General features: G+C 45.7%; 1 protein-coding gene across 1 annotated transcript in view; it reads right to left on the bottom strand.

The window, feature by feature from the left end:
- The window catches only part of LOC130022200 (zinc finger protein 239-like), a gene marked incomplete at its 5' end in the record, with an annotated part of 106217 nt that extends 91974 nt beyond the window's left edge, over nt 1-14243 (bottom strand). The window contains 2 exons of the mRNA XM_056112958.1: nt 13538-13836; nt 13922-14243. Of these exons, the coding sequence (XP_055968933.1) occupies nt 13538-13836; nt 13922-14243 (621 nt within the window). The remainder of the gene's footprint in view (nt 1-13537; nt 13837-13921) is intronic.
- Nucleotides 14244-17518: the final 3275 nt, after the last annotated feature.

Genomic DNA, 17518 nt, shown 5'->3' on the forward strand with positions numbered 1-17518 from the left:
ACAATGTCCAGAATTCCAACGGGTCCCCTGAGCACCATCTGACTAATAGATGGATTGAATTTTCCTTTATCCAATCGTAAATGTTTCCTTTTTTACCTCTATTATTAGTAAAGTAACATGGGTGGGATCCAGGAATGTGACCATCCTTGTGAGAAATCACAGGTAAACGGAATGGTCTCCTGGGATGTGGAGAGCTTGGGACCTGACCCATATTCCCACTTATAAAAGATTTCATCAAGGCGCCCCTTCTATCCTTTCAAACAACATTCTGTGCACAGTTACATGTATCTAAACTCTCCAACTGAGACCAGACCAACTGTAGATCTGGGTAGGGTGTTGTTTGCACATGGCCAACCTAGGTTCAATCCCCAGGATCCTGTAGTTTCCAGGAACACCATCAGAAATAATACCTGAGTGCAGAGCCAAGAGAAACCATTGAGGATCACCAGGTATTGTAGTATAATAGTGGTCTGCCCTTGCTCCCTGGCAGGTGAGATCTTTTGTTTCTTGATTGCCCATAACCTTTCAATTACCTTTGTCAACTGATCAGACTTTGACTTGTAAATATTGTCTTTCTCTTCTCCTTAATGTCTTTTGCATGGTTAGCTATTTCAGAGCAATTGCTTTTTGTATGGATACAGGAAGACAGTTACAAAGAAAAGCCTGAGCTTGAGAGTTGGTCTCCAGATAATATTACCTCCTGGACATCTGCTGTCTTGACTGAAGCCTCAGCTGCCCTTACTTCCTCAATCTCATAAAGAAGGGTCCGATGCGGGACTAGACGGACCCAGGGCAAGTGGTGAGCTAGCTACGCTGGCATCGAAATGGGCCTGGCCAAAGTACCATAGTGCTTATCTATAAGAGCCTGGTCATGGACAAATTTTGTCACGAATCAAAAAGTAACAACTAGACTTGGACGCTGCTGGGATTGCGAGTGATTGATCCGGCCTGAGTCTGAATCTGTGGTGAGAAGTCCCCAGGAGAGTCACCAACAAGTCTAAAAGTGTCTATTACTATGTCCATATAGAATGGTAATCATTAGGAAGTAAAACTCAATATGTCAATTAAGTTGCTGGTCGAAGGAGAGGAGTAGTAACACACCTTTAGGGCTGCTTTTTCTTCGTGGGCTGCAGGTAATTGGGAAGTCTAGAAAATCATTTTTCATTGCGCTTCCCGTGGGGAGGCTGGATTGTGGTTGTGGTGAGAGAAGAAAAAGAGCAGCTTCAGGGAGACAGGGGGAATGAAGGAGACTGAGAAAAGAGATGGTCCTCCTCCACCCAGATCCCCTATCTTCCAGTATATAGGCGTTACACCCACCAACTGCCCCCGGTGCTGTGTAATCCCATCAATGGCCAAGACCCAGAGACTATAAAGCCCGGCTCCTGAAAGAAAACACGCAGTCTCCTGCCTCCGTGTCTGGCTTTCTCACTGGTGCCTTTTGGAGGAGGGTGTGTTGAGTTTCCCTCCCAACCCCGAGCAGAGCCCCAGCAGCTCAAGACCTCTGTTTTGAGCCACAGCCATGTTTAAGACCACTCTCCACAAGTTCAGACGAGCCTCACACATGAAGGAACCGGCAGAGGAACCCAAGGGTGCAGGACCTGGGGCTGAGATCTCCAAGCTGTTCGTATTGGGACTGGGCCTCCTCCACCCAGATCTCCCATCTTCCAGTATGTAGGCGTGACACCCACCAACTGTCCCCGGTGCCGTGTAATCCCATCAATGGCCAAGACCCAAAGACTATAAATCCGTGCTCTGGGAAGTGCACGGCCACACAAAATTTTATTATCTAGTCTTAATCTGGAAAAACTGGCAGGCTACCAGAAGTATCCTGCCCACACCGCAGAGTCTGGCAAACTCCCCATGGTGTATTCAATATGCCAAAAACCAGTAACAATCATAGTTCTCTTTCTCCTGACCCTGAAAGAGCCTTAAATGTGGCACTTCTTAAAATCTCAGGGATAGGAAGAAGGAGACATTACTGGGGCCTGCTTGAGTCAATCGATGAACAACAGGATGACAATGAGACAGTGAGAGAAGAGACACAGAGTTAGAGGACACGGCTGCGACTTAAAGGGAAGGCTGAGAGCTGAGAGTAAGAGTGGCTGGGGAGATTGGAGAGGAGTCACAGAGAGCATTGGAGAGTGAATTAGAGAGGGTTGGATAGAGCTGGGAGACAAGAGACTGAATAAACTGCAAGTAATCAGCAACCAGCCTGTTCCTCATTCTACTTTCATTGGTCCAAAGCAACAACTGTCTAGGGTGGAGAAGTGGCCCAAGAGCACCAAATGTGGACAGTGATGGAGAGCTACCAGGAGAGACCAGGAACATCTGTTAACGAGTAAATCCTGTTCAAACTGCCACTTCTCATAAGTTCCCCCAGGCCCCCCTGGAGTGACTCCTGAGTGCAGAGTCAGGAGTAAGTCCAGAGCACTTCTGGCTGTGATCCAAAAACAAAAACACAAAAAAGTGAACTGTGGGGGGGGGGGGGCTGGAGCGATAGCACAGTGGGGAGGGTGTTTACCTTGGACACGACCAACCCAGCTTTGATTCCCAGCATCCCCAATGGTCCCCCAAGAACCGCCAGGAGTAATTCCTGAATTCATGAGCCAAGAATGACCCTTGTGCATCACTGGGGGTGATCCAAAAAGAAAAAAAATGAAAGTGAATTGTGTAGTCAATCAGAAAAAAGAACACAACTATCTCGACTTAGTAAAGAAGCATTTTTATGATGGCTACAGAGAAAGCACAGACCACGAGTTGCTTGTCTGGCACATAGCTGACCGAGGTTCAATCTCTACCACCTCACAGGGTCCCCAAACCTAGCATTATCAATGAGAACAGAGCCGAGGTAAACTCTAATCTCCATTGGGTGTAGTCAACCAAAAATAAATCAATAAATTTAGGTGCCACAGCTATAGTCTGGTAGGGTACTGGCCTTGTACACGGCTAACCTGTATACCCCGGCACAACACTGAGTACCATTTGTTACCTTTTGGCAGCAACCACAGGGTATGAACATACATATATATATATATATATGTGTGTGTATATATATATATATACATATATACATATACATATGCACATATATATGTATATATACACATATATGTGTGTGTTTGTGTATTTGTGTATATCTATATGTCTACATATATTTATATATATATATATATATATGTAATTTGTTCACTAGTCAACCTCCACCAACCAATTTTGTAGAATGCAGGTTTGGATTTTGCTAAAGGTGGCAGAACTTTGAGCTTACCTGAGAGGTGCTTGGAGGAATCCTGCTTTGTACAGCAGACTGTATCATGGTAGACTGCTTGCAAGGACAGGTCTTGCATTCCTGGCCTATCTCTGACTGCAGGAATTCAATTTCTATCTAAATAATGTGAACCTTGTGAGAAAGTTACAGCAGGGGGCAGGGCTGAGGCCCAGCTGGTAGATAGAGGTCAGGACAGGGTTGCTGGCTCCTGGTGCAAACTTGAGCCGGAAGTACAGGCTGCAATTTCAAAGGCTATCAGTGGCACGAAAGAACTGACAGTGAGTGGCATGGCATTTGTCATGAACGCAAAAGACTTAACTTCACAACCTGAATTGCCAAGGAGTGATACCGGAGAGCTGCTGGGTTTGGCAAAATCCCACATAGCCAATCCTCCTGCCCAAATAAAGGCAATGAGGAGTTAACTGCCAACAGAAGAGGTGCAAAATCTAGTAATATGTTCTGAACGGTCAGGCCTCTTGGTTTGTTGTTTCAGTTTTGGGACCACATCCAGAAATGCTCAGAGCTTACAGGTCAGGTTTTCAGGCTATGGTTTACCTATGGGTACGTGAATTTATAAAAGAAAAAGAGGATGTAAAATTATACTTGGAGCCAGAGTGATAGTACAGTTGGCAGGGCATATGTTCGGTGCCCGGCATCACATACAGTCCCCCAAGCACTCCCAGGAGTGACACTGATATTTGTGATTGAGGGGTGGTTTTTGTACCGTTTTACTTAGTTCCTATTTAATCAGATTTCCCCTGGATTCCATCATCAAGACCCATTATTTACAGGGACTAGAGCAATAGCACAGAGGGTAGGGCGTTTTCCTTGCATGTGGCTGACCCAGGTTAGATTCCCAGCATCCCATATGGTCCCCCGAGCACAGCCAGGAGTGATTCCTGAGTGCAAAGTCAGGAGTATCCCCTGAGCATCTCTGGGTGTGACCAAAAAAAAAGGACCAATTTTTTACAGGTTAACATACAAATCAAGTCCAAGTGCTGGGACACTGGCATAGGAAATAGTAATCATTACTATTATTATTATGGTTTGCTATATAAGGAAACTGAGGAGGTTAATTCAGGTTCACCAGGAGCTCAGACCTTAGTAGGCATATGAAAATACACAGTGGCAAGAACTCTTAAGAGTTTACAGAATGGGAAGATCTTTGTGTTTCCCTGAATTGCAATCATCAGCAATTCCCTTTCCCTCATAGTACTGAAGACACCAGTTTAATTTGAACTTGAGAACTGTAACGTAAAGAATGAACTAGGAGTGTATATTTAAGACATCAAAAGGTTGAAGCAGAGTGTTTGCCACAAGATCCCCCAAGCACCACACTTCAAGAGTAATTCCTGAGTGCATATTCAGGAGAAACCCCTGAGCATCACCCAGGTGGGACACAAAAATGAAAAAAAAAATGGTCAAAGGGCAAGCCATGAGGAACCCAGAGATAATGGAAGCATTGTGTATCCCACCCAAGGGCTGGGGGAGATTGAATGATGCATTCAAGGTAAATTGAAATTCAGATTTAAGGGACTGCTGGGAGTTTGTCTTGCAGGGGATGACAGGATACAATCCCTTTCCCTCCCAGGCACACCTTGAGTTATCCTGCCTGGGGAGCCAGAAGTAACTCCATTTCTGGTTGTGCCTTATCCCCACCCCTACAAAAAAGTACTTGTTTTGTGTATTGAACAGAAAGCGCTATGTCAAGGGGATCAGGTTTATAAATTACAGATGTGAGCGATTTCAGTGATCCCTGTGATCAAGGCTTTCTCTGCCTGTAGATGGTTTTTCTGGGCTCACCTCCAGTATCACATGGTCCACTGGTACCACAGGGAGTAATCAGCTACTTGGGAATCACCGGGAAACTTAGGATTTGCATCTTTGGGGAGGGAGACATAGTCAGCAGTGCTCAGGGCTTATTTATTCCTGCCTTTGCACTCAGGAGTCACTCCTCTGGGGCCAGAATTGAGGACTCCTAACGTCCTAAGGTCCAGCAACTCCTAATGGTTTGGAGGGAAATGATGTAGGCATGCAGGCAGATAGGGAAGGCTCCCAAGGTAAAGGCAGTAAATTTCCCAGGAATAGCTCTGAAGTTGTGAAGGCCAACCTTGAAGAAAACAGAAACTAAGGCCTGATCACACCCTCACCTATGGCCAGTAACAGACCCAGAGAAGCTCCTGCAGAAACAAAAAGCCAGGAAAGGAATTTCAAAGAAGATCATCACCACTCTCAACCTGCCTAGGCAACCTCCTTAGCAACGGGACTTTGACCTAGGTAAAAGCCTAGATTGGATTCCCTTCTGTTCCAGGGAGACCGCCCATTGGCTTTCCCAGACATTTGCGGGAGCAGGGCAAGTGGAGGTTCCCCGAATGTGGGAACCAAAGTCGAACTCCAGAAGGATGTGGGGTCCCCCAACACTGGTTCCGACCCCCTCACTGAAATAATATAGTCAGATCAGGAGGTGTGGACGAGGTGGGGTGGGGTGGGGGTTGGGGGATGACCCCAGACGTCAATGGTGCTGCTTCATTCTCGAGGGGTCCGTGTGCCAAGAGGAGTCACCTCTGATGAATTCAACTCTCTTACACCTGAAAAGTAAGAGAGGGGATGAGAGAGTCCAGCATCTTCCGGCCCTGGCCGCGTCTGACTGGGCCTTGGTCAGGGAGTAAACTGGGGATCTGTGTCCGGGTGACCCTGCTGCCTGGGGCTTGCTCCACTCACTCTATGTGTGGAAGGATACCCAGTTACCAGTGCTCCAGAGCCACCTACCCGAGAGCGAAAAGGGTGACAAAGGAGAGGCTTGCCTTCCTGCAGTACGATGTGTCCAACCAACTCAGTTCTGAAGGTCTCCAGACCCCACTTCCACATATCACAGCACCCCGCATTGCTGAGGGTGCCATCTTCCGTCCTGAGTTTTGAGGTTCTTATACACGAGAAGTCCCATTTCTTCTGTTCTCCGTGGAGGAGGGTGGCAGAAGCCAGATTCAACTCCAGCATCTCTAGATGTCTGGGGTGAAGGTAACAGCAATCAGAGAAACTAGGGTGTGTTAAGGAGAATGTTAATTAACATACGTGGGGAGAGGGTCACACCAGCATTGCTCAGGGATTCCTGCTGCTGGGACTCTCGGGGCCGAGAGAGATAACCACAAAAAAACTGCCTTTCTTCGAACACTCTTGAACTTATTCGCCAATGTGGCTTGGCACATGCCTCAGGCAACCGCAAGCGAACGTCCAAGCTGGCAAAACAATGCAGAGAAGCCATCAAGGATTACCTCAAAGACAGGAGAACAGCGAATGCTGGTAGATGCGGCAGAAGCCGGGAAAAGGTTTCGTAATGCCCGCCTGTCCTTCACCAACTACAAGACCAAGTTCACTCCCCTCCGACATCCTGATGGATCTATCACATCATCCAGAAGGGAAATGGAGAATATTCATGACTTCTACTCAGATCTCTTTAATAGCCACGTCCACCTGCCCACATCCACATTCTGCACCATGGATATATCATTCCGAATGTTCTCCCTTCAAAATTCAACATGCCATCTTGTTGGTAAAGAAACAAAGAACACCTGGCCCAGACAAGATCAGACCTGAACACTTGAAGAACTTACCATCAGTACTCATCAATACACTGGCTCGGCTCTTCACACGCTGTCTGAATGCAAGGTTCCATCCCAATGGAAAACCAGCAAGACCGTACTACTATACAAGAAGGAAGGCATCCATGACATTGGCAACTATCGCCCAATCTGCCTATTGTCTCTCATCTACAATCTGTTCACTAGAGTCATCCTGAATAGGATTAGCAGAATACTAGATGAAGAACAACCTTGTGAACAAGGTGGGTTCCGAAAAGGATTCAGTACCATCCACAATATCCACATGATTACTAAGCTCATTGAGGTTTCTCAGGAATTCAAGATGCCGCTCTGTCTAACGTTCATTGATTTAAAGAAGGACTTTGCTTCTATGGAGACGGAAGCGGTCATAGAAGCCCTAGCCAATCAGGGTGTACAAACTTAATACATCAGGATCCTCCATGAGCTCTATCACGGATTCACTATGAGGATCTGACCACTCTACAAAGAAGTAATTATCCATGTCAAGAGAGGGGTTCGGCAGGGTGATACCATTTCACCAAAACTCTTCAGTGCCACCCTTGAGAACATCATTTGACGACTGGAATGGGAAGGAATGGGAGTAAAGATAGATGGTCGGCAACTATACCACCTCTGCTTTGCTAATGACATCATTCTAATAACACCCAACATCAGCCAAGAGGCAAAAATGATGACCGACTTCGACCGTGAGTGTGGAAAGGTCGGACTACAGATGAATTACGAAGCATCACAATTACGAAGACAATGTTTATTAAACAGCCTCGTTTCTGATCCTCCATTCGCTTTCAATGGAACCACCATCTCCGAATGCAAGTTATATATACCTAGTTCGAGAAAGAAACATGATGAATGACCTAGCACCTGAGTTTCGCAGGAGGATGAAAGTGTCTTGGAATGCCTTCAAAAGTGTTTAAGAAATAACTAAGAGGACAAAGAACCTCTAGCTTCGAGCACATGTCTTCAATTCCACTGTTATTTCTGCATTAGCATATGCCTTAAAGACCTGGGCCCTACGAAAACAGGATGAGAACGCTACTTGGGTCTCTCAAAGAGGAATCAAAAGAGCTATTCTTGGAATATCACACATCACTCAAATGAGAGATAGAATCCAGAGTTCTGATCTCCATCAACGGTCAAGAATCAGGGATGCTGTCTGATCTTCTAAGGCATCAAAAATCAGATGGGGTGGACACGAAATGAGGATTACAGACAAACACTGGCCTAGACCCATTACTGACTGAATTCCATGGGACGTCAAAAGACTGTGTGGACGCCCACCTACAAGATGTTCAGACTTCTTCCTCAAGACCCTGAAAAATCGGTTTGAGGCTCTCCATGTTCCTAGAACAAACAGATGCCATTGGGCTACACTAGCACGCAACAGGCAAGCATGGAGACGTTACTGACACCCACTCGAATAAATCGATGAATAAAGGGAGATCAATTGATATATTTTTTAGGTTTTAGAATTACTGTTTTTATGCAGCAACATGGTTGGAACTGCAAGATACTGTCTTGAGTGAATTTAGCCAGAAAAAGAAACAAAAACAGGATGCTGTTCACGCATCTGTGGAGTACTGAACACTGGATGTGGAAATGTAATGTAAAGGGGCTGCTTAAATCATCCCTGATTCCAGTGTTTAGGGAGAAGCCAGACAAAGAAGGAAAGAAATTTGGGGTGGAAGAGACCCAGAAGTTTACAGGGATCAGGGATTCATTTATGCCAGTGACATGAGTGAGGGGTGTAGCCATTTACCCAAAACACAGATGCAACAGAACTGAAAACAAGAGATCTAAGCTGTAACCACTGAAACCTAGTCAAGTGCTTCTCCAGATGACAGGTGGGGGCAGAGTGGGCACCTGGGTGGGGAGGGAATACGGGAACACGGGTGGAGGGAAGCTGATGCAGGAATTGGTGTTCAATGATTGTACGCCTAAACACAACTATCAATAACATTGAAAATACTGGCATTTTCATGAAGACTTTAAAAACAATACAACAAAATAAATTTCCAGATTTCAGCACCCACTGAGGTTAAAGACCCTCTAGTCCCAGCATTAGACTCCTTTATTTTTCCTGTGATGCTGAGACCATAGATGTAGTTGTGGGGATGGAGCTGGACCCCACCTTTCAAGTCGCATGCTCGGTCCACTGAGCACTCCAATGGCATAATAGTTTCAACAAGAGACTCTTACAGCACACTTGTATGCAATACCCCTGTTCCCTAAAGAAATTGCTGTAATGTCACATCCTAAACCTGTGATTTGAGTTCTGAAATCAAACAAAATGCACAATGAGAATTAGTCCAATGTTGAATGGAATGCAGTCGAATGACCAAACAGGTGGAGGACATCTCCATAGTTCTCACGGTCCAAGAAAGCCTACAGAAAGGGAAAATATGCGGGAAGTGTTGCTGAGAGGAGTTCGGTAATCCCCCCAAAAATCCTTTTGGGTTTTGTTTTTAATCAGACCCAGTGATGCTTGGGATACCATAGGGGATGCTGGACATCGAAGGTAGGCGGCATCTGTAAGGCAAGCACCCTCCGTGATGCACTGCTGTTCTGGTCCTAATTAACTTCACTATGGGCTCACAGTCACAATTTAACATACACACAATAAAACATTTTTTGGTGCGTACAAGCGTACAGTAGGTAGGCATTTGCCTAGCATGAGGCTGACAGGGTTTGATCATTACACACTGCTAAAAGCAACTTACGAGAACCACCAGAAATAACTGCTGAGCATCCGCAGGCCCCATAACAAAAGAAAACTCAATTTCTTCCCATTTTCAAAAAACCATGACAATGATCCAAAGGCAAATATATGCATTGTGTCAGATTGACTGAGCAGGGTCCAGAAAGGGTACCCGACCCTTTAATTGTACAGTCTGGCCAGTTATACAACTGGGAAAACAAGAGCCTTGAAACACATGGACTACTTGACATACCTGACAGATAGGGAAGAATCACAACAAAGTCGAGAAAGCAAAGCACTGGATCTCTCCGTAATGAACAGCTCCGGGGAGAAGACACCCCTACCCCATGCCACACCCCCACATTACATGTTCTAGGAATGAGAAGGGGATGCTCAATGTCCAATGAACAATGAAAAGATGTTGTGGACTGGAAGACTCCTGGGTTGGCCACATGCAAGGTAAGCATCCTACTTGCTCTACTATTACTCTGGCCATTTCTAAATAAATGGGAGAAAACGGGGGAAATGGGAGAGCACTTAGAAAGCGTTCAGGTTTAACTCTCAGTCATACAATGAAACACCCGTCCCTTCACCATGCCCACTTTCCATCACTAAAAACCCAAGTATAACGCCATTCCACAGTCTTCCTCTACCTGTGGGGCAGATAATTTCCAATTCTTCTCTCTACTTTGATTACATTCAATATTTTGACACAAGACCCACCATTATTATATGGGATTTTACTCCGGCAGTTAGATCTGGTGAAAACGCAACAGTAGACAATTCTTTTTCAATTGCTGGTTATAAATAACATATGATTTTGGAATTCTGAAATTTTAACAACTAAATCTGGAGGAATTTCTGCAAAAACCTGCTGGGTTCCGAGATTATGGCCATTAAACAGCTTAATCACGAGCCAGAGAGGCGGTTCGTGGGAATGACTTAGGCTCTTGTTGGGGTGGGGAGGAATTGGTCAGCTCCACACCCATCCTGCGAGGCCCCACGTATCTTCGTGAGTGTGGGCCCAAACCTGACTTTCCAAAGGCCTTTGGCGGATGGAGGCCACCGAGCCGCCAAGGGGGAACATTTGGGGAGACAGCACCAATTCCCCCTGGGGTGGACCTGGGACAGTAACCTACTGCAGGGTCCAGATGCTTTTCTGCTAAAAGGCACTGGGTTTCAAGATTTGTCTCTGAATCTCTGGGATCATGGCCATTACTCACCTTGATCACGAGCCATAGAAGTCAATCGTAGGTGCCAGACAACTCGGGCATCTGTAAGGCAAGCACCTTTCGTTGGGGCAGGGGGAAAAGGGCCGGCTCCACCACCATCCCATTAGGCCCTGCATGTCTTCTCACTGCAGTCCCAAACCTAACCGTCCAGAAGCCCTAAGAGATGGCGGCCACTGAACCGCCAGGCACAAAACCTATTCCCACCTGAAATACCCAGCTTAGGTAACCTACAGTGGGGACAGAACACATTTCTTCTGAAAGCCACTGGGTTCTGAAATTAGTTTCTGAGACTCTGGGATCATGGCCGTTAAACAGTGATCAAGAGCCAGAGAGTTCGTACATGGGCAGCGACTCGGGGTCTCATTGAGGTGGGGAAGAAAGTGCAGAGTCCAGCCCAATCCCATGAGGCTTTCCATGTCTTGTCACTGCAGGCCCAAACCTGTCTGTCCAATGGTCTATGGAAGATGCTGGCCACCGAGCCACCAAGTGGGATCAGGCGGAGACACACACCCTTTCCCCCTTGTGGTGGTCTGTCGCCGGTAGCTTATTACGGGTATCGGGCACATCTCTGCAAAAAGCCGCTGGGTTCCGAGATTTATCTCTGAGTCTCTGGGATCATAGCCTTTAAGAGGTTTCATCAGGAACCAGAGAGACCTTGCCTCCAATTATATTGCTGAGCAGGAAATGGTTTGTTGGTGTGTCTTGCACATACCTAACTTTGGCTGTTTTCTTTCTTGGAAGACTTTGCCCAAAGTTTTTGGAGTCTGGCCAAAGGCACAGCATCAATTTTGGAGTATCTGGAAGTCTGATGGTGCCATCAGGCTGCTGATGCAGTCGCCTTACAGCACAGATTGACCTGCTGGCGGTACCATAATCCCGGGTTGTAGAAATTCTATATATGGGAAAAAACACCAATAGTGGGGTTGGAATCACTGTGAAGCGACTAGGATGCTAGCCTCCCCATCCGATAGGTACCCAGCAGCACCACAGAATAATTCCTGAGATGCACAACCAGAAGTAAACCTTGTGCATCAAAGAATCCCTTCCAACTCCCCTGAATAAAAGCAGCTATTAAAATTAATCCAAAGAGGGGCTGAAGTGATACCAGAGCGGGTAAGAGGTTTGACTTGCACGTGACCAACCCGGGTTCGAATCCCAGGAACAATATGGTCCCCTGAGCTTTACCAGGAGTAATTCCTGAGTGCATAAGTCAGGAGAAATCCATGTGAAACGCTGAGTGTGACACAAAAAGCAAAAAAAAAAAAAATTATAATCCAAAGAGTAAATTTTCAAGGCATATACCTCTCACTTGTCTAAACACACCCCAAAGTGCCAAACCCAGCACTGAAGCCAGTGAAAATGACTGACGGCAAAAGTGACCCTTTCCTTTGGGGGCTGCCTGTCAACATATCTGGAGTTTCGATAAGTGTTAGGTCCAGTCCAAAGGCTCAAAACAGGGTCCTTCACAGTCTCCAGTAGGGAGGAACGAGATGACCAAGACCTCCACTCTTTGCAGGCTCCTCACACCAAGGCCTGAAGTCCATGTGCCCAACCTCCAGTGCCATCTTGGACCTGGATCGATGGTGGCTGCAGGGGCCCTCAGGATAACGCACCCTCACCCATGACACCTGAGTGACAGAACAGCACCCAATGCACCCCTCAAAAGCTCCACATCCACTAAAGCCTGGATATCCAGAACAAGTAGGAAAACACAAGCGTGAATGCTCCATACAAGCTGGCTTGACCTGGCGCTCAAGTTGCCAAACCAGGCTGCTCAAGCATCCCAAATCTTAACACAGGAAACACAGAAGAATGAAGGATTACCTATTTTTCCATTTTCAAAGTATTCAATGTTGCATCTTGGTTGATTTCTGCCATAATTCCCACTAACCAGCCCCACTGGGCAAAGCCAGAAGCATAGCAAACAATAACAGAGTAGTGAGCCATGACAGCTCTGAGCAGGAGGGTGTTTCTGTATCTGTTTATTCAGTCACCTTCCTCCTTATTTTCATCACCATGGCCCATTATTTACAAGTTAACACACAAGCAATTCCAAGCACAAGAATACTGGCATAGGTGCAGCCCGGGTGAAAATCAGCAGGCTTCAGCAAAGTACTTCCCACATACCTTACATATATACGGTTTCTCTCCACTGTGAATTCTCCTAAAAGGTAAAGGTAAAGGTAAAGGCCCTCCCGTTGTTCATCGATTTGCTCGAGCGGGCCCAGTAACGTCTCCATTGGAGACTTTGTTGTTACTGTGTCTGGCATATCGAATACTCTCGGTAGCTTGCCGGGCTCTCCGAGAGGGGCGGAGGAATCGAACTCGGGTCGGCCATGTTGGCCGCTTGTAAGGCGAACGCCCTACCCGCTGTGCTATCGCTCCAGCCCTATGTATAATCTCCTATGTGAATCTCCTATGTGAATTCTCCTATGTATAATCAATTGCGAGGATGAAGTAAAGGCCTTTCCTCATTCCTTACATATATATGGTTTCTCTCCAGTGTGAATTCTCCTATGTACACAAAGGTATGAGGCTTCAGCAAAGGACTTTCCACATTCCTTACATATATTATAGTTTATCTCCAGTGTGAATTCTCCTATGTACACTAAGTCTTGAGGCTCCAGCAAAGGCCTTCCCACATTCCTTACATATATTATAGTTTATCTCCAGTGTGAATTCTCCTATGTACACTAAGTCTTGAGGCTCCAGCAAAGGCCTTCCCACATTCCTTACATATATATGGTTTCTCTCCAGTGTGAATTCTCCTATGTATAGTAAGGCTTGAGGATTGAGCAAAGGCCTTCCCACATTCCTTACATATATACGGTTTCTCTCCAGTGTGAATTCTCCTATGTACACTAAGGTTTGAGGCATCAGCAAAGGACTTCCCACAGTCCTTACATATATATGGTTTCTCTCCAGTGTGAATTCTCCTATGTACACTAAGGTTTGAGGCTTCAGCAAAGGACTTCCCACATTCCTTACATATATACGGTTTCTCTCCAGTGTGAATTCTCCTATGTACACTAAGTTTTGTGGCCAAAATAAAGGCCTTTCCACATTCCTTTACAAACATAGGGTCTCTCTCCAGTGTGAATTTTCCAATGTTCACTAAGTCTTGAGGCCAAAGCAAAGGCCTTTCCACATTCCTTACATATATACGGTTTCTCTCCAGTGTGAATTCTCCTATGTACACCAAGGCTTGAGGATTGAGCAAAGGCCTTCCCACATTCCTTACATATATACGGCTTCTCTACTGTGTGAATTCTCCTATGTACACTAAGATTTGAGGCTTTCACAAAGGCCTTCCCACATTCCTTACATATATACGGTTTCTCTCCAGTGTGAATTCTCCTATGTACACTACGACTTGAGGCTTTCGCAAAGGCCTTCCCACATTCCTTACATATATACGGTTTATCTCCAGTGTGAATACTTCTATGTATACTGAGGCCTGAGGATCGAGTAAAGGCATTAGCACACGGCTGACATATATAAGGCTTCTCTGCACTATGAGTTTTCATAGGTCCATTAAGACTAGAGGTCTGAATAAAGGCCTTCCCGCATGTCTGACATTCATGAGGTTTCTCTCCTGTATGAATTCTCCTATGCATAATAAGATGTGATTGATCGAAGGCCTTCCCACATGCTTCACATGCAAAAGGTTTCATTCCTGAATTTATATTCATATGGTCATGATGGAGTAACCCTTGACTCACACTTTGTTCTTGGGGCTGACATTTCTGGGGATTCTGTCCACTATGGTTTTCTAAGGGGACACCACAGTGCTGAGAACATGGGGAGGCTCCCCCACATTCCTTAAACCTAGATGGGTTCTGCTCACGGTGATTGTGGTTGAGGGTATGTTGCTGTGAGGGACTCACTATAAACAGTGCTTCTCTCCCTAGCAGGTGCCCCATTGGGGAATTTTGTGTCTGTGAACTGAGAATAACACACTCCAAGGAACTTTTTCCAGGAGAGGGCTTCTTCAGAGTGAGGTAGCTCTCACCATTCTGATCACCCTCAGAAGACATCCCGCCTGTCTCGTCGTCCTCATGGGGCTGAGGGCAGGATTGATCACTCGAGACATTATCATACAGTGCAGGATCAGAGACATTCCACTCGGGGTGGAAGCTTTCCTGTAGAACAACAGAGGATTCTAATTACTGACTTATTCACTGAGTCTTCCTGTCAAAAAACTAAGCCCTTCAGATGTAGTTTCACACATATGCACCGCAAAAATGCAATTACTGACATATGAATTGTGTTACTATTGAATAACTTCATGTTACCGTAAGTTGGATGCACAACATTGATGGATAGAGAGTAAATTCTGTGACTTCCCCCCCTTTTAAATTAATGAAGGAATACAACTAGAAATAATTCCTTCTATAGAAAATGGACACATCCATTTCAAGAGAAAATGAAATAGATCCACATGTGGATTTGGTTAAAGTTCCGTGTGGAACATGTGATGCAGGGGTGAAGACTACGCTGCATCGTAAAGCAGCTGAGACAGACCACATGACCATTGCAATGCTCTCACTACAAGTGATGCCTTTCAGGATCAATGAAGTTTTTTTTTTTCTTTCTGTTTTGTAGTTTCTATTTATTGGAGGTTGGGTGGGTGGAGTGGCACACCATGCAGTGTCTAGGATCAGTTCTGTGGGTCTATGCTGTCTATAAGGGATGCTGGGTAAGGACCATACATCCCTATGCAAAACAAGTATATTTCTCATTGCACCATCTCTAGGGAGCACAAATTAGCTTTCTAAACAACTACCACTGTCAAGCCAATCAAAACTCACAGTACTTTTTATACATGGTTGATTTCAGCACCTAGCAAAGCTAAGAGTCCTCTACTCCAAGCATCAGATTTTGGAATTTCTCCCTGACAATCCCATACCTCCACCTTTACAATCACATACTTGGTCCACTCCTGCTGGCATAATAATATTTATTCTGTATTCGTGAATCTTACCAACTCACTCGTACTTGCTGACCCCATTCCCAAATCAAAGTGCTGTAATGCCAAATTCTGAAGTCGCGGTTTCAGTTCTGAAACTGAAGAGGACATGCAATTCACACATGTCACACATGTCACAATAGGTAGCAAAATGATGCCATGTAGTTAAGAGTACATCTCTGTGGTTCTCAAAGTCCAAAGAGTCCCACACTAAACAAAAGATTCGGATAGTGGAAAACTGTGAGGATCTTGGCAATTCTACACTAGGTTATGCTTTTGTTTTTGAGTAGACCTGGTGATGTTTGGGGAACCAGGTTATTGAACAGATTATTGAACAGGTCACATTCAGGCACTGCAAGGCGCTCCCTGCTGTACTATAGTTTAGATCCAAACTATCTGTGTTATGGTATTATTTATTCGAAAGCCATGGAAGCAAATTACAGGATCATTCTGTGATTGACAGTCCAGGGAAATGAAGAGCAGCTTGAGTGCGGCACAGACCCAAGGATCCAGGAGACCAAGGCCCCAGCCTCAGCAGCGTGTTCCATACATGCTCAGGGCACCCATACACTTCACAGGGCCTGAGCCAGGAAGAGTCCTCAGACACCCGCACACACGCCTCTCCTACCCGACCTCAGAGCTCCTCCTTCCAGCCAGGAGATCACTGCAGGCTTCATTCCAGTGCGCCCTGCCCCAACAGAGACAGAGGCATGGATAAGTCACAGGGAAAAGGTGACAGGTAAATGCCCATGTTTTCCTGATATAAGTGGGCATATATCTGAAAATCATGAACAGAATGTCCATTTCCAAAATTCCACATATTTCTAGTTATTCGAGAGGTAAGACCCAAGAAAATATCACAAATACTCTAGACCTGGCCTTATGTGTGGCCGACAGGGGGTTGATTAGCACAGTATGTTTTTGTTTTTTGTCTTGTTTTGGGCCTCACCTGGCAATAATCAGGGGAGACTCCTGACTCTGTATTCAGAAATCACTGCTGCTAGTGCTCGGGGATGACATGGGTTGCCGGGAATTTAATCCACGTGCGCCGCTTGCAAGAAAATCACTTTCCTCCCTGTACTGTCTCTCTAGGCCCAGCAGCACATGGAGTTTCCTCAGCCCCTCATGAACGTTTCACAGATTTCAGTAAAACTAAGTGCATAATAAATCTGGAAATGGCCAAGGGTGACAAGATACCCTTATTTTTTAAGCTAAAAATGTATTCAGAAAGAGAGCACAGCAGGAGTTTCTCACGGACAATCCAGTTGTGATACCCGATATCTCCTAGGGTCCCTCATGCCAGCCAGGAGCGATCCCTGAGTGCAGAGTCCAGAAGCAAACCCTACGTCCTGCTGAAGTCTCACAAGAACCATTAGAAGTAAATCAAAGCACTGAAATAGGGCAGCGTCTAATGAGTTGAGAGACGAGATATCAAATCCCCTGTGGTGGGAAAGAGATAGTACAGCAGATAAGACAGAAGCGCTGCACACACATGTGGGTTTGATCCTAGGCAGCCCATATGGTCTTGGAGCAAGGCCAGGTGTGGATCCTGAATACACATGCAGAAATAATCCCTAATCCCTAAGGAAAAAAGAAAATGCAAAAACCGTCTGACTTGAGTGACTGATGCGAAAGTACTGGGGGTGATGCACTGACAGTTTAACTTGCCAAGAGGTTTCAATATACGGTTCCATATGGCCCCTGAACACTCTTAGGTGTCATCCTTTAGCACAGAGC

Source organism: Sorex fumeus, unplaced genomic scaffold, assembly GCF_029834395.1.
Source record: "Sorex fumeus unplaced genomic scaffold, SorFum_2.1 ptg000019l, whole genome shotgun sequence".
NCBI classification, from domain to species: Eukaryota; Metazoa; Chordata; class Mammalia; order Eulipotyphla; family Soricidae; genus Sorex; species Sorex fumeus.